This window comes from Arctopsyche grandis, chromosome 2 (assembly GCF_051622035.1).
Source record: "Arctopsyche grandis isolate Sample6627 chromosome 2, ASM5162203v2, whole genome shotgun sequence".
In the NCBI taxonomy this organism is placed as follows: domain Eukaryota; kingdom Metazoa; phylum Arthropoda; class Insecta; order Trichoptera; family Hydropsychidae; genus Arctopsyche; species Arctopsyche grandis.
This window is the reverse complement of record NC_135356.1, coordinates 28370124-28394454: the sequence shown is the minus strand read 5'-3', so window position 1 is coordinate 28394454 and position 24331 is coordinate 28370124. Positions and strand designations below refer to the sequence as shown.

The following is a 24331-nucleotide window of genomic DNA, read 5'->3' as shown; positions in this document are numbered from 1 at the left end:
AGCTTTTGCTGAGTGGCTTTTGAAAAACTATTTTTACATTGTATTTATTCCAGGTAGTGAGCTCGTCATGTTACACATATTTGAGAGCAATTGTATAGGAAAACGCTCAAACCCAAATGATCGTGGCCATTTTCTCGTAATGGCCATGTTCGTATTAAACTACGTAAGTACATAGTTCGATTGCATGGTAATATTCTGTAGTATACTAATAAATAGCAGATTGTACCTATAGTATTGTAGTGCCGGGGAAGGTAAGCTGATTACACTTTTCAAATTTGTTTTTTATATGATTCTAAAAAGTCATGAATGCTATGGACCATTGGCGTGACGTGACTTTTAAAACAGGGGACTGGGAATGGACAAAAATACATATATATAAAAAAACATTAATTTTTTAATTATAATAATCTATCTTGAAGTGATGAGTATAATTTTTTTTTGTCCTACAGAAATATTCTAAGTAGTCTACATTACTTAACAACATCTAGTTTGTGTTCAAAATTTAATCTTCTGAATGATTTGTCGAACAATCGATCGATAATGTAACATTCCAAGGCTTCGGTATTTATTTCCGCGCGCTCTGCACTTATTTGTTCTGAGGGAATCGTTTCGTGACCCGAGTCCATTGCCTTCTTTGTATTCAAAAGTTTACATGTAAATGTGAGTTGTTTTAACAAAAAAATAGTTCAGAATGATGTTTGATCGACACAAATCAGAATAATCTTAGCGAAAATTCCATAGATGCTTGACGAGACGAGTAAATAAAAAAATGTTTTGTCTTTGATGAAACGAATATATCGGATAACAATTCGCCAGTACTGCGAAGGGAACATAACTGAGACGGCAAAGCCGTGCAAGTGAACGACGTGAAGGACCATACTATACATAACAATCCACTACTACAACAATTACCTCAGATAGGGCCGATTTAAATTTTTGAACTTTATGGACAACGATTTGAATTTATTGTAATTGGATTGTTGATATTTTTAAGATTTTAAGGGACTACGCTAGTCCCTCTAGTCCAGTGGTTTCCAAACTTATTTTGCCCATGGACCAATTCTTAAAGCAAAAACCTAACCACGAGCCCCCAAATGAAATAGCTATACATAACTGCATAATAGAAAAATTATAAATTTAATTTTGATGTCTTGAATGGTTAAATCCTGGCGTAAAAATATAAATAAAACATTTTAGTATATTTATATTTTACTCAGGACGTAAAAATCACTACCAATTTATTTATTTTAAGATGAATTTAATGAAAAAGTGTAAATTTTTTTTTTGTATTAAACCTTTAGCGGACCCCCAACGTTGTCCATGCACCCCCAAATGATTTTTAATTTGCCACAGACCCCCTCAGTGGTCAAAGGCACCCCTTTTCAAAGGTCAAAGGCACACAAAGGGATCCACATGAACTACTTTGGGAACCACTGCTCTAGTCCAATGCCGGCACGCTACTACTCTGGACCAAATTTTATATTTGGCTACATATGTATTTAGATTACGCATTCATATTCTTTTGACACATGAGACGACTGATTCAATGTCAAAATGGTAAATACCATTAAGAGGGCTGGACAGCAGCGCCTTGTCCATACAAACGTACTATACTTCTCCCTTCCTCAATTATGGCACTAGAGAAATCATTTTTTAATATGCTATGGATATCCACCATTGGGGTGCATCTATCGTTTTATTTTTTTGATTAATTATTTTTTATAGGAGCTTGGAGCCGCCAAACATCTATAAAATCACCTCTTTTTTACACCCACGAAAAGAGTCCAGCGTGCTTATTTAACGGTTGATTTAAAAAAAAAATACGCCGATAGATGCACAGAAAGTATCTTTCTTATACCGATGATGAAATTTTTTTAAAAATTGGTCCAGTTTTGGAGGAGAAAATAGGAGAATACGAAACCTCGATTTTGTCAATTTAAAATACGTTTTATCTGGTCGAAGCGCAACTGTCGCATTCACTCAATATATATATTGATATATATTTTCGCATTCACTCAATATATACATACACTCAATATATATATCGAAGAAAGGAACGGTAACAAAATTAAGGTTTCGGGTGTACAGCCCTCTTAAGTTCCATTTTTACAAGACCTCTTGTTTTTTCACCCTATCGTTTTTTCAGACTTTGATTGTTTAATCGCCTATAACTCTATCTTTTTCACACAATATCTTATATAATTTGTAGAATAGGCTCTCTTTATGTTTCATATATATTTTTACTTCACTCATAAGTATACCGATAGTATCTACAGACGCGTAAATATGTAAATATGTATAACACGTAACACACCATCCATAAATATTTACCAAAAAGCGAAGGCGGATACTTTAAATTAATTATTTTAATTGACATCATGTTAGATCGTGAAATCGTGAATATATTATTTTATATGCATATGTATGTATATGCGTTTCGGCTGAAGTATACGAAATCGTCTCTTAGCATTTTCAAGGGCCGACATCATGAGGGTTAAATGAGAGTCGCGTTTGATTCGCGAACCGCGAACTGAAATGAAAACGATCCTTCTTCCACTCAAGGCACGTGTTTCAGTTTTATAACTCATCGTAGAGAATAATTTCAAGAGGACAAAATCGAGCATCCGGACACTTTTATCTGTGTATATTTAAAAAATAAACACAATTTGCCGATAAGAGCGTGTCGATAAGAAATTTGAGATATTGGATTTGTATGAGTGGGTAGGTGTGTGTGTGTGTGTGTTGGTAGGGAAAAAAATAGAAGTTAAATAGAGGATAGATTACCTTTTGGTTCGATTACGACTCGTTTCGGAAGAAGTTGCTTAGACCTGGCAAATGGAGCGAAAGAGGGAGAACTCCCATCGTCCATCTGAGACAACCAATTCGGATGACAATCAGTCGTTTGCTCCAAAAATTGTTTACAAATAAAAAGGAACGCAATTCGCTCAGTTCGCAATTCGCTCTCGAAACGCCAAATTTGCCAAAAATAGGAAACAAAATATATAAAAAAAATAAAGAAAACAATCAGGAAATAAAAAAACGCTAGCGACAGAAACGAAAACACAATGGCGGACAAAAACAGAATGAACATTCATTATTATTTAAAATGCAAAGTGGCAAAATTTTAAAAGCGTACTTTATTTGTCTATGTATGTACATATATAGTGTGGAGCAAACGTTCGACTATCCACCGGAAATGGCACTCAACTAGTAAAGCTCCTAGTATATGTATGTATAATATAATATGTGTGTATGCATCACCTAAGTAAGATGTGTAGTATGTAATATCTCGCCCCTGCATATTGTACATATATTTGTAGTATGTACGTACATATATAGAAGAAAAATAAATGAGAGTGAAAAAGTAGCTTTACCACTGTTTTAATGGGTGGCAAATAGAGGCGTGTAGATAGCTAGCTGTCATCTCTTAGAAATATTTCGGTTTTCTTGTTTATTCAATAAAATAAATAAAATATGTGGGTTAAATTCAAGACAAAGAATTGATTGAATGATCGTGTAATATATACATCATTTTCATAATTGTAATATATTATTTAAATTTAGGGGTCTGGGGGGCTAACGCCCCTATAGCCCTCTAAATAAAAAAAATGCTGCTCTTCGATAAATCGCTATGGCGGGAATATTGATACTGACTTACATACCATATAACTAGAAAACATAAGCCAAATTCAGATCTGAAAATCCACTCTGGAGAAAGTCTAAAATGGCAATCAATAATATGTAAGATATTTAGAAGTAACGTTCGATAAAATAATGAGATGGGCACCTCACATTGAGGCAGCGAAATGCAAGGTGATGCGGGGTATATCCTCAATATACCCAATATTTAATCGCCATAGTTCTTTATCAACTCAAAATAAAATAAAATTATATCGCGCGTTCATATTACCATTATTAACCCATGCCTCACATGTATGGAATAACGCCTCGAATACTAACCTTTCCAAGCTTCAAATAATACAAAATGAATCCCTAAAAATAATTTATAACACACCCATATATAATAACTTGAAAAAACTGCATGCCGTAAATAATATTCCGTTAGTTACAGACATTACTTACAAACTAACCAGTAGATTCAATGATAGAATCACTAATAACCATACTAACACACTTGTGAAGAGTCTCGGTGATTACAACAAAATGTACATATATATGTATACCCTTCAGGAATAAACTTTAGAGTCTTTAATTAATATTATATATTAGATATATTATGAGCATTTATAAGAATTGTAAATAGGTTTTTGAGCTTTTTTTCCTATTAAGCTGTACATTAACATTAGAATAATATAATACTATGATTACTAACAAAATTAAATTTAAATTATAAAATAGAAAATAATCAGTAGATCACTAGCTATTAAAATAGATATAAGATGTATTGTTAGCATAATTTAGTAATAATAAAAAGCATTTGAAAATCAAAATCAAACATAGCATATGCCGGATTTTTCCCCCATTTATTAAATGCGTATTTTTATTTAAATTAATTTAAAGAAAATCAGATTGAAACTGCACCAAATCGATAGAAAAGTTTCGCATACTCGTATACAAATTCAACACTGAAAGACATACAAATATAGGAATGCGTTCAGGAAAGTCGTCGCCGCACACGAAAGCGTCATTAATTCTAACATTATTGCTCCACGGAATGAAAAAGTCAAAGAACGATATTCATATTTCCTCAAGGCGCGAATAAATAACACGTTGCGGCCCGGCTCGTGCTCCGTATACAGATGAGCCTGCGACACTCGAAAATGCTAAATAGCTTTCGTTTCTTTTCGACAATCGAACACGGATCGAACGGTCAACGAGAGATGCACCCGTCACGTTTGACGGCCGAAATATTTGGGCACGAAGCCTTTAATTACCGGTGAAAGCGAACCCGCCGCTTTGGTCCGTTTAAAGTCGCCACGTCTCATTCGAAACAGAAAGCGACCTTTCGAAATCGGTGTCGACCCCCCTTTTAGCGGTGGTTAGAGGGTTAAGTGGCGGGAAAATCCGCTCAAAATTCATTTCGAGTAAGCATCGAGTTCGATGTGAATCATCAGCACTTCGAACTTTCACGTGGCGATCAGAACCAGTTGGTTGCAACCGACTTTCGCCTGCATCGTTCGACGTCAGTTGCAACGGTGTCACGTGCAAACCCTTCGTTCAAATGATACCATAAATAAAGCAGAAGTTTCCAAACTGTAATGTAGACATATGTATGTTACGTGCAGTGTGAAATTTTCAATGAAAAAAATCATATTGTTCGATACAATACAAAAAATTCGGATGTTGACCAACCCATCACTTTTACAGTTTCAATCACGAACGTTTATCGTTTTATATACACAAACGTATAAAAAAATTCAGATGTGACGAACCCACGACTTTATCTATGTATGTATTTGAGGAATATTAAAAGGTCACAAAACAAAATTCGATAATTAAACATATGTACACGTTCACACGTAGCGGTTGTGAGAGTATTTTCGATTCAAATTGAGGGCAAATTAGGGAAACTTACACAAGACAAAAGTTCTACTTCTGGTTGTCGGATTTTGTTCGAAATTTTTTTATTACTTAAAGTCACTATAAATGTTATACAAATTAAATATCAAGAAAATAAAAATAATTTAAAAGGTCAAAATAAAATAATGAAATATTGTTTTAAAAAAAATTCGGATGTGACCAACCTTTGACTTTATCTATATATTTGAGGAATATATGAAGGATAAAAAACAAAATTCAATAATTAAATATTCATACACGTCCACACGTACCGGTTGTGAGAGCATTTTCGATGCAAATTGAGTGCAAATGTAGGGAAACTTACACAAGATAAAAGTTCTACTTTCGGTTGTCGGATTTTATTCGGAATTTTTTTGTTACTATAAATATTATACACATTAAATATCAAGAAAATAAAAATAATTTGAAAGGTCAAAATAAAACAATGAAATATTGTTTTAAAAAAAATTACCACTTCCGGTTTAGGAATTCAGACCAAAACCTTATCAGCTCTAAGTTTATAAGCTTATCACATAAAAAATACAAATATAAATTTTCAGCTCGATACGTTCAGGGTGTGGAAAAAATCGTGTGGTCACAACATTTTTGACTTTTCTAAGAGGAAAAAATCTACTTTTTCGTGAAGAGGACACATGTTTAAGAGGTCGAAAAATATAGTGTAAGGAAAATCGGATAAGAGTAAACTACCGAATGCTTACTAAGTTTTATACAAAATTTGGTGTAAATTTTAAACTTTGAGATTTTAAATTTCAGTTCAATAAACTAAAAGGTTTCTGAGAAAAACATAAAAAACCTCGATTCTCTAGAGTAAAAGTTCTACTTCCGGTCGAGGTAAAAATATTAAAAAAATATCGATTGGAATTTTTATTACATGTAAAAAATTTCAGTCTGATTCGGTTAGCGGTTTGGGAGATAATTGAATTCAAACACTTCTATAGTTCGAATTTTCTTTATTGTTACTACGCACATATCTATGTACTACATACACATATATATATATATATATATATATATATATATATATATATATATATATATATACATATATATATATATATACATATATATATATATATATATATATATATATATATATATATATATATATATATATATATATATATATATATATATACATATATATATACATATATATATATATATATATATATATATATATATATATATATATATATATATATATATATATATATATATATATGTATAGGAAAAATACACCTGCGGCGTATATAATTGCCATGAAAATCGATGCTACAGGTAACCGTATACACACTATACAACGTAGGTATACACATATTAATTATAAACCGCAAGTATATGTTTCACTTGCAACAATCAACATGACCAGCCGAATATGCCAAAGAGGAAGGGTTGATTTTATTAGATCCCACACTACAATTGAGTTTAATTGGCAAACTAATTGGTAACAAGATCTGGATTTTGTAATAACATTCAGATCTTGCCAGCAGTCGAATCGAATTTAAAGGCAGATATGTAACATATATTAAATTTGGCTTTGATCGTGCACACGTTATTAAACCTATTCTATTTAAAAATGAACAGGATTAATATGAAATGGCTGACAGATATCAAAAATAATTCGAGCACATTAAAAATCTACCTGTCAATACATATATTGAATCGTGGTTTGAATAATGAAAACGATGCATTACAGATATTTCGGTGAACGAAATGAGCTTTATTCAATAACTAAAGATAGGACTGATTTTATCGGATGTTTTTTAAAAAAAAAATAAATAGAAAAATAACAGTGATTTGGTTGTTATATTCAGGATCGTTGAGTGATTTCAATTCATATTGAAAATTGTAAATCAATCGATTGTATATAAAAATAATTCGGATGTGACCAACCCACGACTTTACCTATGTATTTGAGGAATGTAAGGAGGATAAAAAACAAAATTCAATAATGAAACATAAATACAAGTTCACACGTAACGGATATGACAGCATTTTCAATACAAATTAAAGCGCAAATGTAGGTAAACTTACACAAGACAAAATTTCTACTTCCGGTTGTCGGATTTTGTTCAATTTTTTTTGTCACTAGAAATCACTATATGTATTATACACAATAAATATATCAAGAAGATAAAAATAATTTAAAAGGTCAAAATAATATAATGAAATATTGTTTTAAAAAAAAATACTACTTCCGGTTTAGGAATTCTGACCAAAACCTTATCAACTCTAAGTTAGTACATAGCAAACACAAATATAAATTTTCAACTAAATACGTTCAGGGGTGTGGAAAAAATCGTGTGGTCACAAGATTTTTGACTTTTTTTGAAGAGGAAAAAATTCCACTTCCGGTTTATTAAATTTAACGACTTTTTTTTCCTTTTCATCACATTGATACAAGGACTATACTTAAATTTTCTCGTAAAGAGCAAACATGTTAAAGGTTCGAAAAAAAATAGTGGAATAAAAATCGAAAAATGTATGAATGTATATAATTACGTTATTACTATTCAATATAAACTTTATCAGAAAAATTTCAGTCGAAATACAAAAGACGGTATCGTGCGAAATGAATATAAAAAAAAAGAAAATTACGAGAGTTTCTGAATAAAACAATAAAAACACTGACATGAAAACACGACAATTCTATTATTTTATTCATCTCGCTGAAGGTATATATTCAATTTATGTTTCGCCGTGGAAACATTACTCAATTTTTTGGAGTTTAACAAGTAATGAAGTATCCTAATGAAGGAAGTAAGTTTACACAGTTTGCGTGCAGGAGGAAATATGTACAAACCAATTAAAAGCAATAAGATAAATGTTTATTGCCGAATTTGGATCGAATGCTTAGGAAAATAAAAAGAATCATTAATTCTAATTTGAGATATATGTATGTATGTATGTAAGGGTCGGACTTTTACGAGAGCAGTGTCCTTTTGGAGCGGGGCAAGTTGATAATGGGTCATACTGGTAGCACATATAAATTAAATCGTATTTAAAAACTAACGTTAATATACCTATAATAAAAATAGTCTCTTTTACATACCTCCTTTACGTTTCACTTACGATTACAATTCAGGAAAAAGTTTGCCTCTTATCCGATCGTTTTCATACTTTGCCATATTGCTCATCAATATGGATCCTCCGCCATTACGATAGAGATAAAATATCGTTTAAGAAGCTTTTAAAATCTGCCCGGCGAGATACTCGGTGACGTTTACCGTTGACGTTTGTTTATTAGTTTTAAACATAGATGGCGATAGAAAAAAAAATTATTGGTGTTTTTTTCAAAATAATAATTTTATATACAAATTATAAAAGAGGTATGTTTTTAAAAAACTTTTTTTTGCTTTTTATAAAAGAGTTTTCAAAACGAATTTGACAACTGCTTCTTAAATAACTTTACATTTTTCTTGATTGTCTTATCCACTATCAACTTTCTTCTGTCCTTGGCGCATCTATTTTTAATTGGTCAGAGGGAGACTTTTGGTCCATATAAAATATTATATTAGATTATCATTGATTTGGTACTACTAATTACATTCAAAATATATCATTCTCTTATTGTTTAAAAAATAATTTTTATTTGATAAATTATAATAATTCTGTGAAAAACCCATGAAATATCCATTTTGTTCATTCGGCTCTTACATAGTTCGGACCCTTAGATATATGTATGTAAGTATTGAAAATATCGAAAAAGGATATTGAAATCAAATAAAAAAAATCATTTAAGAATTTATAAAATAATATATATATGTATATGAAATGGAATAAATCAATTTAATTAATTTTTATAATTTTTATATATTTTTATATAATTTATTCCATTTTATTGACAGGTTTATATTATGAACAAGAAATTCAACAAATTTGTCACCTGCCTACAATAATAATTTTGAAAAAAAATAATTAAATAAAACTTTCGCTAATTTCAAATACATTTGAATTTAAGATGATTTAACATGTAATATGTGCATAAAATTTTAAAATGAAAAATCTTCTGCTCCTATTAATATTAAAAAATATATGTATAAATGCGATTTAAAATTATATTATTGAATATTGAATATAATTTTATTGATTCGGCGAGTATTTCGCACATAGCTATCTCGCACATGTCACTAAAATCTCGATCACGGAATATTAAACACTCGAAAATTCCACCCACCGATGGTCATCCCACTAATAAAAATTCGAGAACTATCACACTAATAAAAATTCTAGAGCCAGATATTCTGTATTCACGATTGTTAAATAGTCCGTTTACCTATTAAAGTATTGACTATATGAGCCGTTATAATTGAAAGTGGCATAATTCCACTTTTCTTTATTTCGAGAAATATCTAGTAAAACACTAAATATATAACTAAAAGCTTTGCGTTTAAAAATATTTAAAAATACTTGTGGCCTGTAATACGTCTATTCTGCTTTTCCGAGATTATGGACATATCGAATTAAAATAAGTGATAACAATTTGTGAATTAAGTCAAACAGAAATATGGTTTTTGAATTGAAAATGGGACTTCCTCCACTTTCAAATATAACGGCTCATATATGGAAAAAATATTGACAATTGAATCAAATATCCGGAAAATCGTCGAATCCGTCATAGCAATATAAAACAACGCATCATTCATATTCAGGTGAGACAGTAGTAGATGTACATATATACGCAAATACATAAATCTAAACAAAAAAATTCGAAAGGAAATAATCTTGACAGTTCTATTCATTAAGTATGCATGTTAAGCGTCGGTCGGTATGATTTTCGCGAAAAGCAAAATATGTATATAGAAGAAGAAAACAACAAAGTCAAAAGTTGCCGGGTATTTTCACTCCTTTTCCCTCGGTTATTTCATCGGTTTCGTAGCGGATATAAAATTTAAAGCGCACAGAGAAGACACCTAAGAGTTTTCATTATTCAGGACACATTTTCCACGAACGCCAGTTTCAAACTTGTCGTAACGCCAAATATGTATGTATGTATACAATCACCTGTGTGTGTGTGCATACACTTAATACATTCTTCTCGTATGTCGACCGCTTTCTTTTCTCGTTTCTGCCCGTGTTTGCCAATTTCATTTATTTCTGTAACGGCATTTGCCAAACAGGGTCATTTAGTATCGAGTTCGCCGCAGATCGCGAGCTCTCAAAACTGTGACATCATCGGCCCGATGAGCTTATGGCTTTGAAAAAAATCGACTTTTTCACTCGCATATGATGCCATAGAGCTTTTGACACAACCTTTCCATTCAACTTTTCACATACAATCGAACTCAAGAATAAAATTCGGAAAATTTTAGGCAAGTGACGACTAAGCGCGAAACCAGACAGCGGTGAATGTTGCACGTGGTTTTTTTATAGATAATTTTAAACATATAGAAAAAAATGTGACGTTCGTGGCATAAAGAGTTGCAGACGAATGGTTTGAATAAAAATAATGATTTATTCAAACCATTCAAATATTCAGTACAAGGGCTGATTACGGACTAACTTAAATTCTAACCAGTGTCGAGTTTATATACTCTTATTTAAAACAATGAATTGTAAATACAATAAAACAAGACACGTGTTGTATAATTTCGGTTAATCAGTGCTTAATCAATGGCGTTATTTATTAAATTAGGTGTGCCACAAATCAATGGTACTTATTAAATAAGGTGTGTCTTTTATCTCTGCTGGTTAGTCGTTTTATTGTTAATATGATGGTGTCATACGAGTGACGAATTGGTGATATTTTAATATAATGGTAGAGGGTTGTCCTCAGCCCTTAACTCATGCATGGGATATTCCTTTCAAAACGACACATTCGACCTATGTCGTTGAAATTGTATGGCAGTGTTTATCCTTGGTTGACAGTGATCTATATCAAAACGACCCTTTGGACCACTGTCGGTAAAATTGTATCCTTGCTTGACATTGATCGATAACTGTGTATCCCATATTCTTTTAACGAAAATGGTCCAAAGGTTGGTTTTGGAATGGATGTATCACCGTCAAGCAAGGATAAATCATACAATTTCAACGAAATAGGTCGAATGTGTTAAAGCCCACTTTAAAGGTCAAGGAATTGACCCTTAAAGCCCTCAACATGAGGACACAACGACCCTTTCGTCGGAGAACGAGACGGTTGTTCAGCAATATCGCACAAGTCCCATGCACGCTTGTCATGAATGTCACATTTTTTCTATATGCTTAAAACTATCTAAAAAAAACCACGTGCCACATTCACCGCTGTCTGATAAGTGTCGTTCGAATCAGTCGTCTTTGCTGATATGTAAAAAAATGCAAAAGAGTAATTTGTATGGGAATTACATATATTGATAGATTTAAAATAGTGCCTTTTGAGAAGGGCCACTTTGAAATGAACTAATTTTCAAAATGTATTATATAGATTCGAACCGATCTAGTCTAATATATATGCTATCGCATTCACCCCCCACTCGACCCGCGATGGGCAATTTAATTTCGTTTCAGTTTCGCATTGCATTTTGGTCAAGAAATGCGACATGTTTAATTTTACTTTTATATTTTGTTAGTTTTGAGTTCGTGTTTCGTGTTTTTAAATATTTACATTAATAAAATTTTAATATAAAATACGCACGACTCGCCCGGTCTTAGTGGTTAACATGTAAACTGAGTGGTCATGGGTTCGATCCCTGCCCGGTGCTGCTGGCCAGACCTTGGATATGTGACTACAGGTCTATTAATTTACATATATTTATTTTTTTAAATCTCCATACTTGTCCATGCAAAAAACATAAGTACATCCCGTCCAAGTGTTCACTTCGGTTCGTTATGAACATATGTACTAGTTTGTTCATATACGAACTATTTATTGGTCCTAGTTTTAGTGCTAATAGACAAAATATATACATATGTAGGTGAAACTTTTAGCTGTGAAAATTTATGAAATGCCAAGTATTTAAAAAGGATATCCTATGGGACCGCATTACAGCGTTGCTATAATTCCCGTTTCCGGTAATATTAAAAATATCGGAGGATGGAACAGGCGATTAAGAATATTTATGCCTGGTAATTTGTGCATGAACAAACTAGTTCATTTGTCAATTTGTTATTTTGTGAATACCATAACTGGCCAGTTTGGTTCGTGAATGAACAAACTATGTAGTATGAACGAATGAAATGTACTCCTAGACTATAACATTTACAAAAATATAATTGGATTTTTTCGCAATTTTTCATTTTTTATCTATGAAACCTGATATCTTATATTCAGATAGTGAGCTCGTTATTTTTATATGTATGCACATACGTGATTGAATGGAAAAAAAGTTTGAACCAGATAGATTGACCATTTCATATTCTCGCTATAACCGTATTTTTAATAAACGAATTCAAACGTATAATTAAAAAAATTCATACATACATATAGAAATGCACGTATGTACATATATACAGTTAAAGTGAAAATAATGTAGATAACTATAATAAGTATGTACATATTTTACATATTATATTCAACGCATAGCCCCTATACTTCACGTGTTGATTATGATCCGTTACAATTTCGACTAATTTGAGATATTAACTGGTTAGATAAAATAAAAACGGTAAAAATAATCGCTAAATTGTCATTAGGCCGTAATGTGTATGCTTTAAAAACATTTTCGTTACAAATTAAATGCAAATAAATGTACGCACGCGTCCTCTTTAATTGGCGAAGTGAAATCGACATAACAAAGAGCATGTTGTGTTTTGAACGATAAAAAAAATAAATAACACAACAATAACAATGTCAAAATTATGCTTTCGCCATTTATGTATAGTATATTAGTACTATATACATAAATAATACGCTTTGACTTTTTGCGTGTCCATCGGCTGTTTTCAAGTACATTTTAATGTATAAATTAGCATACAAATGTATAATATCGAATGGACAAAATTGTAAATGTCATATTTCAAACTTGATTTGATTTTGATTTTTTTTTTGCAAAAATATATGTCAAAAATAAAAATGGCATGGCTGAATTTTATTATTTTAAGGATGAAGTCTATATAATATTATTACAATACAATTCAATGCAAGGTCTTTAATATTATTGCTGTAAGCTTTGCTGTCCATAGCGTGATTAAGACAATTACTTTCATCGTCTAAAAATATAAATTTCCATTAAAATAAAATATAAACGTATTCCATAAATAAATTAATAATACCAACAACTTACGTATTTTATATTAAAATTTTATTAATATAAATATTTCAAAACACGAAACACGAACTCAAAACTAACAAAAAATAACAGTCAAATTCTACTGACCGCTATACGCACGTACAATGTTGTATTTCTTGGCCGAAATGCAATGCGAAACTGAAACGAAATGTAATTGGCTATAATGAGTCGAGGGAGATCGTTTCGGCTGTATTGTGCGTAATGAAACCCATTGACGAATAGATTTGTTTGAGATAAATGGTTTGTTTGTCGTACTTATTTTCACATGTACAAATAGACCGTCTGTCAGTTGATAAGAGTATTGTTTTCAAAACAATACAATCCGTAATTTGATCAAGAAAAAATATTCAAGAAAAACAATATATATATATATATATATATATATATATATATATATATATATATATATATTTTTTTTTTTTTTTTTTTTTTCTTTCACGAGCGCTAGCACGCCCAATGTATGCTATGAAGATCCAGGCATGATTTCAAGACCCCTGGAATGATTTCGGTGATATTTTATCCTTTTATTGACATACATGAGTTTGACGGGGATTCTCATATTTGAAGAAATGCAGGATAAATTTTCGAAATAGAAATATCGTATGAATTAGCAATGGCACGAAGACACGCCTATTCACAGCTGGAGTCTACCTAGGCATGCCGTGTGTGTCTGCGTCTTTACGCTAAGATAAGAAAGCCGTAGGCAGATACTTATGTATTTAGCTGCGTACTTGTCTGTCTCTTCGAAAGTGGGCTTCTCAGGTATATCTATTAATAAAATATTGCTAAAATCAATGCACCACATATTATTGCCCCTTGCCAAAGATATGTCTAAGATATGCATTGACATTGAAAGCGATGCACGCGGTTTAAAAATAAATTAAAGATTTTGTATGCAGATCGAAAAAAAGAATATTCATATCTGGCAATTTGGGTAATCAAGCATTGTTTGGCAAATTGAAACACGAAACGCATGCTATTGTATAATTAGCATATTTCGGCTGTAAATTTTGCCCCTAACCGGTTTCGATTTACCTGAAACCGGTAAGGCGATAAAATGGAATTATTTAAAAAAAATTCCATCCGCGCAAGAAGTCGGCGAGTATTATTTCTAAAATGCTGATTTTGCATTGAAATAATTCACACAAAATTATATATAGGATTTAATAATTTAATCGGCGAGGGTAAAAAAATATGCGCATACGAAAGCAAGTACATTTGGATTATTTTCGCAATACATATTATATATTATGCACGTCGATAGAATTCGCTTCACAAAATGTATGCTTATTAATGTGTGAAGTGATGAACCAATTTCATTGTTATCGAAAAGCAATATGTAGAATTAATATATTCGAATGTGTTCACCCCTTATTTTACTGTTCGTCTGTAATATGTGTGTATATTTAGACGCTTCAATAATTTCAATTTTTTGAAAACAAACCATTCGCTGAAAGATCGTTACGAAAGCAGTGACAAAAACGTAAATTAAAGGAAAAATATAAACCTACGTATTTTATATTAAAATTTTATTAATGTAAATATTATTTTTAATAATGCAAGTCAAATTCTACCGAACACCAAACGCACGAACAATGTTGTATTTCTTGATCAAAATGTAACGCGAAACTGAAACGAAATGTAATTGGCCATCGCGGCTCGTGTGGAGGGTGAATGCGATTGCATGTACGTTTTACACTTACATATACGTATGTATATAATATTTGTATTAAAATAAAATGTATTTTATCTAAATATGTGTATATATGTTTATCATTTTGCCAGAAACTAATTCAGTTTATCAAATTAAATTCAGTCGCATACGATACGAGGCAAATAGTATAAAAGTGTCGTTTCAACGAACGTTCATTTGTACATATGTACGTACGTGTAATTACACCATACAAACAAAAACGTTACATCGTTACGTAACTTATTACTAAGTAAGTGTGAACGTTGCGCAAAATGCAGTCCAATAATAATTACAAACAAACATGTTCAAACAATAAACTCGCAAACGACAAACCAAATTGAAAATGTTTCGCACACCGTTCTGGAAGGACATGTCACACAGGCACAGACATAATACATACATATGTATGTACATATCTACATACATACATATATCAAAGTTAGATTAAAAATATAATTCGCACAATGTTTGTGGATATTCTCGCGCTGTGCACCACACTCAGTACATACATATGTATGCCACACGATGCATTAAAATGAGTAAACAGAGTGTCGAAAACTTGAACAAATCATCAAATGACGTTTCGCAGTCATCGCAACGAGCCATCAATCAATCGCTCGAATAGGCAAATATTGGACTTGGTTCAATGTGTCACAGGTGTGTCTCGAAAAATGTTGGCCCCACGTCGCTATGCGTGTACCTTTAAACGTGGAACCACTTAACGTTGTGCAGCAATGGACAGTTTTTCGCTTGGCTATATGGTGATGATGATGATGATAGTTGTCAGTGATTTTTTAATTGTTAAAAATTCGGGAGTGTTTGAAGGGTTTTGATGGATTTGTGGGACGCGTGCCTGTTTAAGGGCCGTTTTCGATTGATGCGATCGTTACGTAGAATGTTGACTGGTTGATTATTGCTTTGGTGATTAAATTATTCGCATGCAATAGCTTTTCAATTGAGAGAATATTGAATTTCATCACTATAAAGATTCTTACATATGTATAGCGTTTCGTCACTATAGAGATTCTAGCATAAAGCATATCCTCACTCTAAATATTATTCTTGCATATATACATATTTAACATTTTTTCACTACAGAGATTCTTGCATACGGCATATCCTCACTATGAAGATTCTTGTATATACATACATACATACATTTAAAAAAATTTTTATTACAGACAATCTTGCATATAATACGTTCTCCTTATAAAGATTCTTGCATATAGAATTTTTTCACTAAAGAGATTCTTGCGTGTACATCTAACATTTTTTTACTATAGAATATTTACATTTTTTTACCATCGAAAATGCATCTTCTCACTATAAAGATTCTTACGTATAGCTTTTCTTCATTATAGAAATTCTTGAATATACAATAAGCTTCTTTTCGCTACAGTGATTATTGATTTTTCATTACATTGATTGGTACATATGTAGAGCATATCCTCTTTACTCTTGTATATACATATGTACATTTAACACTTCTTCACTACACAGACTCTTGTATATAGCATATGCTCACTATAGAGATTCTTGGATATACATAGGTACATACATTTAATTTTTTTTAACTACGAGATTCTTGCATATATGTAGCATATTCTCACTATAAAAATTCTTGCATATATATTTTTTTCACTACAGAGATTCTTGCATTTTGCAATAGTTATAGAGATTCTTACATACATAATTTTTTTACTATAGAAATTCATACATACATATAATACAATATAATTAACCTTTTTTCGCCACAGAGATTCTTGCATAAAGCATTTCCTCGCTATAGATATTATTACATATAGCATATACACATACATAGGCATATCCTCACTATAGAGATTCTTGCACACATAATTCTTTTTAATATAATCATTTCATGGTTTATTTGTAAGACAATCATTTACATTACAGCCGCTTTGTCAACATTCCGTGTAGGGATCGCAATCATCGAAAATGTACAAATAAATTTTCGCTAGAATCATAATATTGTTTACGTTTGTACTTTTTGTTTTTAAAAAACAAAAAGTACAAACGATTTTTTAAAATTGCTTATAATGTATATAGGAAATTTATTCGAATACAGTGAGCACGAATGACGTGTGATATTTAAGACATTATTACATTTTGGATTTGTATTATTTTTTTGCAATATTTTTAAATATTTATAACGAAAATCAAAGAATCGTATATGTACTTTTTATTTCATTCTAAAATGACATCTCTAACAATTATTTTAGTTATTTTTTTAACTGTAAATAAATTTCAAATGTGATTAGCGCTTGGAAATGCACAAATACAAATGTATGTAGTATATGCATTTCAAAATCATGATTAAATTTAAATATCACGTTCGTGTTCAGTACATTTCGGTTAGTGGTATACATACAATAGTTAGTACATGTTTAGCACAATTCGCAAATAAGAGCATTTCGTTTTTATATTACAGTATAATCTCAACGTTCAATTATAGAACGGATCAAATGGACCCTGTTGCGATGAAAAAATCTAGTTAAAGCGTCATAACTGTCGATGGATTAACTTTCGAATCTTCAAGACGCATCTTTGTTCAGAGTGAAAGTCGTCGAAGATGATTCAGAATCGATAGCTCCGAGAATATATGAGTGACATGGACATGAACATATGTATGTACTATGTATATGTACGTTCTGACGAATCGATAACCATTTTTCCCACATTTAATTAACCTTTGGATAGAAACGCCACGAAATGTCTTTCGGAAGGGGATTGATATCGGTAACATTATATTTTAAATTAAAATATATATTAAAACGGATCAATGAACATGTAATATGCAAATTCGATACTCTTTTGCTGTTCGTAAATATAAGCTTTCAGTCGATATCCAAACAAACGCAATATAATTCAGTGGCATCAATCAATCGATCATTTCGTTTTGTCATTGGCCACATTTACATCTTAATTGAACACTCGCAATAATGCAAATTACGGGCTGAATTGAGTATATGTACATATATATACGAACGGAATAGCTATTAAATTTTAATTTAATACTGTCCGGTCTGTCTACAGTTAAATCAATTGTTTGGCAATTTGTTCGTCGTTTGCTTGTTTTTCAGCGACGAGCAACTTGTAAGGCAGTTCACAACATAATACAATCAATCAGATATGCATCAAGCGGGATCCATCGTAGCCTTTTTTTCTTCGTAGCGATTTGTCGACAAATTTATCTGCCATAAAATCTCTACGGGATTGGGCTATATAAAGTCGAATCGATCTAGCATGAGACTTACGTAAAATGTATATACGCGATGGCCAATTACATTTCGTTTCAGTTTCGCATTGCATTTTGGGCAAGAAATACAACATTGTCCGTGCGTGTAGCGGTCGTTAGAATTTGATTTTTATTTTTTGTTAGTTTTGAGTTCTGTTTCGTATTTTGAAATATTTATATTAACAAAATTTTAATACAAACTACGTAAGTTGTTGATATTATCAATTTATTATTTATTTATTATTTTATTATTCATTCATCAAAAAACTTATTTTGTTTATTTTATATTGTTGCAAGATATATTAGAGAGTCTAAACACACCTTTACAAAACTCGAAATCCTCGGCGGTTATCTAGGGTTTGTTAGGGTTTATTGACTAGATACAATTTTTTATACCTGCTTTCTATTGGATTTCTAAATGATTGTAGTTGTAAATGTTGGCGAAATTTTCAGCGTGGCTGGTTTTCAACAGAAAAGACGTCACCACTCAAACGTTTAATTAAAAACATTTTGGTATTTGGTCGTGATTTTTAGTTTCTATACCTCACTTTCAATTACGAAGAAATGTTTCACTTACGGAGCATAATCTCCAAGACTTTGGTCTTTGAACTCGTGATTTAACAATTATCTGTTGGTTGATTAACACATTCGATCTTATCTGAAATGGCATTCATTTTATTTTCAATGATGGCGTCATGTATGTACATATGTATGCATATTGTCAGCATTACAAGTAAACGCGTGGAGAAAGTGAATGTGCAAGTATCAAACCTACCACATAAGATAGATGTGAGTGAAAGCATCATCAATTGAAATTTTCAAACACAATCGAAATTTAAATGTCCTTTCGCATTATTAATTTGCACCGATCAAATTTGTATAAATATTTGCATTCGGGACATCAACACGTACATAAAATATGTAAAATTATCGAAGAAAAGTCACCTCTGAATGCATATTTATTCTATCGCGTTAAATAAGTGGACAAAGTAGCGTTGTGGCTGGATGGAATTAACTAAACCGGTTGTTGTAATGCGCTAGTTCAAAAACATCAATCTGTTTCGAATCAATCTAACGTGGAGATAGTCAATACTAACATTCCTCACAAGTTCAATTATATTCCGTAGAAGTTTATACGAAAATGAAAATAAATTGCGATAGTGAATGAAATCGAGAACGATTTGGTACTAATCTGCAGCTTCCGGCAGCGAACATTTGAATGAAATTTCAGCTGGTGTTTTATCGCTTTGCATAATAAATCAATATAAAAATAGCAATTTCGTATCTAAAACTACACGTTTACACAACTAACAACTGTGCAATTAGTTTTTTTTTGCCATTAAGTGTTAATGAATTGATAGTGTTATGAATTGAAAGTGTTGAACGAGCAATTATAATATACTAGTTGTTCTACCCGGCTCGGTCGCTCAGTATTTATAATATAAACAGCTTAAACATGGCGAATCTAATAGTAAATATTAATTTGTTTTTTTATTGAATTTATTTGTATCGAAAAAAATAGAATTTACCTGTTAGCCTTTTCTGGTATGTGTGTATATACATATATATAAAATAAAATAAATAAATTTGTTTATAATATACGACATTTGAAGAGGGTAACCGTTTTAAATAATTTATTTTCAATTTGCAATAGCCTTCCACATAAATACTAATACGTTCTTGACAGTTTTTTTTTATCAATTTCAATGTCAGAAAGCTTTAAGAAATGAAAAACATACATATGTATATCATATAAGTATTATAATGATTTTAAATGTAGATTTGAATCCACGAGATTTAATTTAAAATCAAATAAAATAAAGAATTGACAAAACGAGTGTCACTCTGTGCACATATCATACCTACATATGTATGTATATATAAGCACTGTGAGCAAACGAAACTAAACACACGTGTATTTTGGGAAAATATGTATGTATGTCCAATTCTAGGAATTTCCACTTGTCATCCGCAATAGGATTACACGAGTAATTGCTACAAACTGGTGTAAAATATAAACGAGTTCAAGGAAAATGCTTTTGAAAATGGCGCATTAAATGTATATTTGATTTCAATTTTCCTCCAATAGTTGCACGTGACGCCTTAAAATTTTCCTCTTCAGAAAATTTATACGATCATTTAAATAAAATTGTCGGAGTTTTGGACTCAAGAACGATTCTTGAACCTTCGAAGTCCAATATGTGTACATATGTTAACATATTCGTTGAATCTAAAAGAGAATATATTTTAGCACCATTGAAATGAACAAGCAACGAGGAAATACATACATATGTATATCGGAAAAAATCACCATTTCCTTAATACAAAGTATAATTGTCTCGCTTTTAAATCAACCGGTGTCAAATTTACATAAATTTAAGAAAGATTGTGAATATGTAAATATATACGTACAATAACAAAATCTAAACATTTCATCAAATCACATTTTAAATAGCATTTATAAATAAAAACCAGTAATGCTCAATTTTAATATATATGAGGATTCTTTCGCTGATAAGAACCCACTAAGTCTGAAATATAAATAACGAGATCTGGTAAAGCTTACGTTTTAAATTGAAATATTCAAATGAATATAATAATGCAATTTATATTTGAGCAATTGTTTTTTATTGAATTTAATTTAAAAAATACGTACACTATTTTTTTATGAATTTATCATTAAAACGAACGCAAATATTCAACCTACTCTACCGCTTAATGCAAATAATTATTAATTTTATTAGTGATAATATAATATAATATACAATTAAAGAAACTCAAAAGAATATTCAGAGATGTGTTGAATTAGAAGTAAAATTACGGTGAGTTTAATTTTACTATCTAAAATTTAAAAAAATATATGTACTTATAAATATCATCATCATCATTTACAGCCATTCGCCATCCACTGCTGGATGAAGGCCTCTCCAACACGCTTCCACTCGTCTCTGTTTTGCGCAACACTCATCCATCTCATTCCGCACATTTTCCTAATTTCGTTCACCCATCTTCCTTGCGGTCTTCCTTTTACTCTTTTGCCTTCTCTCGGGTACCATTCAAGCACTTCTTTTGTCCACCTTTCGTCCATCCTCCTAGCTACGTGACCCGCCCATTGCCATTTCAATCTCTTCACTCTATCCACTATGTCCACTACCCTTGTCATATTTCTCACCCACGTGTTCCGCTTCCTGTCTTTCCTCGTTATGCCAAGCATACAGCGTTCCATACTTCTTTGAGTGCATTGGATTTTATTTTGCATCTTGGCGTTCAGTGTCCAAGTTTCACATCCATACGTCATCACTGGCAAAACGCATTGATTATAAATATATAATGCAATAAACACTTTGACAAAATAATGTGTTCGAATTTTATTTGACTGCATATTTACGACATGTCGTTTTCTTTTATTATAAAAACACATTGTTCGAGACGCGAATTAGCGTCGCCGGTCGTTAACATTCGACTCACTTATGAAGAGTTAATAAAAATCGCAATAAATCTCAAGTTGATTTATTTACAGTTCGATTTGCAATCCGGTATTTTAAACCGGAAAATTGCCGACCGAGTTTTAAAAAATCATAAATATATATTTTTTTAAATTCGCGTTGATAAAAAACGATTTAAATTTTAATATAATTCAAAATTTACAACTAGTCAGTTAGTTATTGAAATTATAATTTAAAATCGGACGCGAACTTTTTAAAAAACGATTAAAATGTTATGTTATATGTACTAGGAAATCCTTTTAATTAAATATATTACCACTTTATTGGTTCATGATCAAAGTATTACTTTTTAAATCGAGTATTATTTATATGGAAAGCAATGAATTAATCAATTAAAGGCTTAATTAATTTCCCAGATCAATATTGTGTTAATTTTTGTTTGATATTTAACATATATTTGTAATTTTTTTTTTTTTTTTGCTTTATATTACCATGTGGTGCTCACTGTACAAGGAATATAATATACATAATTTCATTTATATTTGTATATTTTTTGTCTCACTGTACTGCTTTCTTTTTTTATATTTTATTCTGTATGTGTGCCAATTTAGTTATATAAAAAAATTAAAAAAAAGTTACACTTCATGGTCCAATCGTACATTTATAAAAGTTTATTATTCAATGGAAATTTCGCATTAAATAAATTTATCTGCAATAAAGTAAATTTTTTTGCAAAAAAAAAACCAAAAGTTGGATTTTACCCGTTTAATTAAAACAACGACAATAAATTAAAACAATACAGTTTCAAGTAAATATGCATAAATAAATAAATTAAAAAAAAAAATCATGATTTATGTATGATTAAAAGTGCGTATGAGTAAATGCGCTTTTATATCAAACGGTAAGTGAGTCAATGTTGAATTAATTTCTAAGTTTTTACATAGAAATTAAATTGTATGCAAAAAAAAAAAACGAAAAAACGTAGCCTTTCAAGGCTACACATATTTCACTTTTCAAACCAGCCACATTTCATCATAAGCCGAACCACGGCAAAGACCAATAAAAAAACCATACAATTCAAATCAAAATCATCCGATTAGCGGAATCACGCATCGTACCGAAATCCGGGAAATCACACACTAAATTCTTATATGTATATATGTTCGTATGTATGTACATATATATAAAATACACACTAACGAACGCGAGAGGATACGTGGACTTGAAACGATACCACGTAGGCCGACCGCGTGGATACTCAACTGAGATAACGGTACACGTATCGACGGCCAGCCACGTCTTTCCTTCCAAAACGGTCACCGAACTGTTAAAAAACAATGATGATAATAATGAATGAAAAATAAATAGAAAAAAAGTTACCTAGAGTCGAACTTGGTGCCGTCGACGAGTTTGCCCTCGTAGTGCATGGTGAGGGTGTTGCCAGTCTTGGTCTTGATAGAGCAAGCCTCAGGTGCGCTCAGAACCTCCACCTTGAATTCCCCGTTGTGTTTTTTGGAGTTGGCGTTGTCGACGGCCGCACCGATCCCGAACACGGCGATGGCCATCAAAGCTACGAGGAATCGTGCCATTGTGTGTTTGGTTGTGTCGTGTTTATTTGGGCTATGAGGTGTGCGAACGCCGGTGCGCGCGACGTGACTTCCCACCCGAAACTGACTGCAACTTTGACCAAGTTCGCTATATGTAATGACGCTGTGTTGCCGATAGTCGCGTCTCGCTCTCGCTGGCCTTTCTGGTGCGTGCATAAGAGAGGGACGCAGCACGCCGCTGCCGACTCTCCCTCTACTCTCTCGGACGAGTTCGAATTTGCCGCGGTTCGCGTCGACGCACTACACTCTACGCGTGCATCGGTGCTGGCGTTGCACATTTACACATGTACATATCAGCCTTTTTTTATTCCAACTGGCGTTTTAGGTCATCCATATTCGAATACAATATTCAACTAGTAAATTATATGATTTACTGAATAAGGTTAATTTCAGAATCCCAGTTCGGTACTCTAGACGCGTTGCACTCTTTTCACTTGATCCTTTCAATACTAATTCCCAAAAATATTTTTTTTATCTGCAGCGCGTTTATCGTATGTTTAACGGAGAGCTGAATGAGGTTGATCTATTTGGTATTTCCCTACATCAATTCAGGTCTAACATCAAGAGAATCTTGACCGATT

The 24331-nt window shown here is 31.7% G+C and overlaps 1 protein-coding gene across 1 annotated transcript in view; it reads right to left on the bottom strand.

The window, feature by feature from the left end:
* The window catches only part of Fkbp14 (peptidyl-prolyl cis-trans isomerase Fkb14), a 60270-nt gene extending 36254 nt beyond the window's left edge, over positions 1 to 24016 (bottom strand). The window contains exon 1 of the mRNA XM_077444889.1: positions 23524 to 24016. Coding sequence (XP_077301015.1) covers positions 23524 to 23906 — 383 coding nt within the window. The 5' untranslated portion in view covers positions 23907 to 24016. The remainder of the gene's footprint in view (positions 1 to 23523) is intronic.
* Positions 24017 to 24331: the final 315 nt, after the last annotated feature.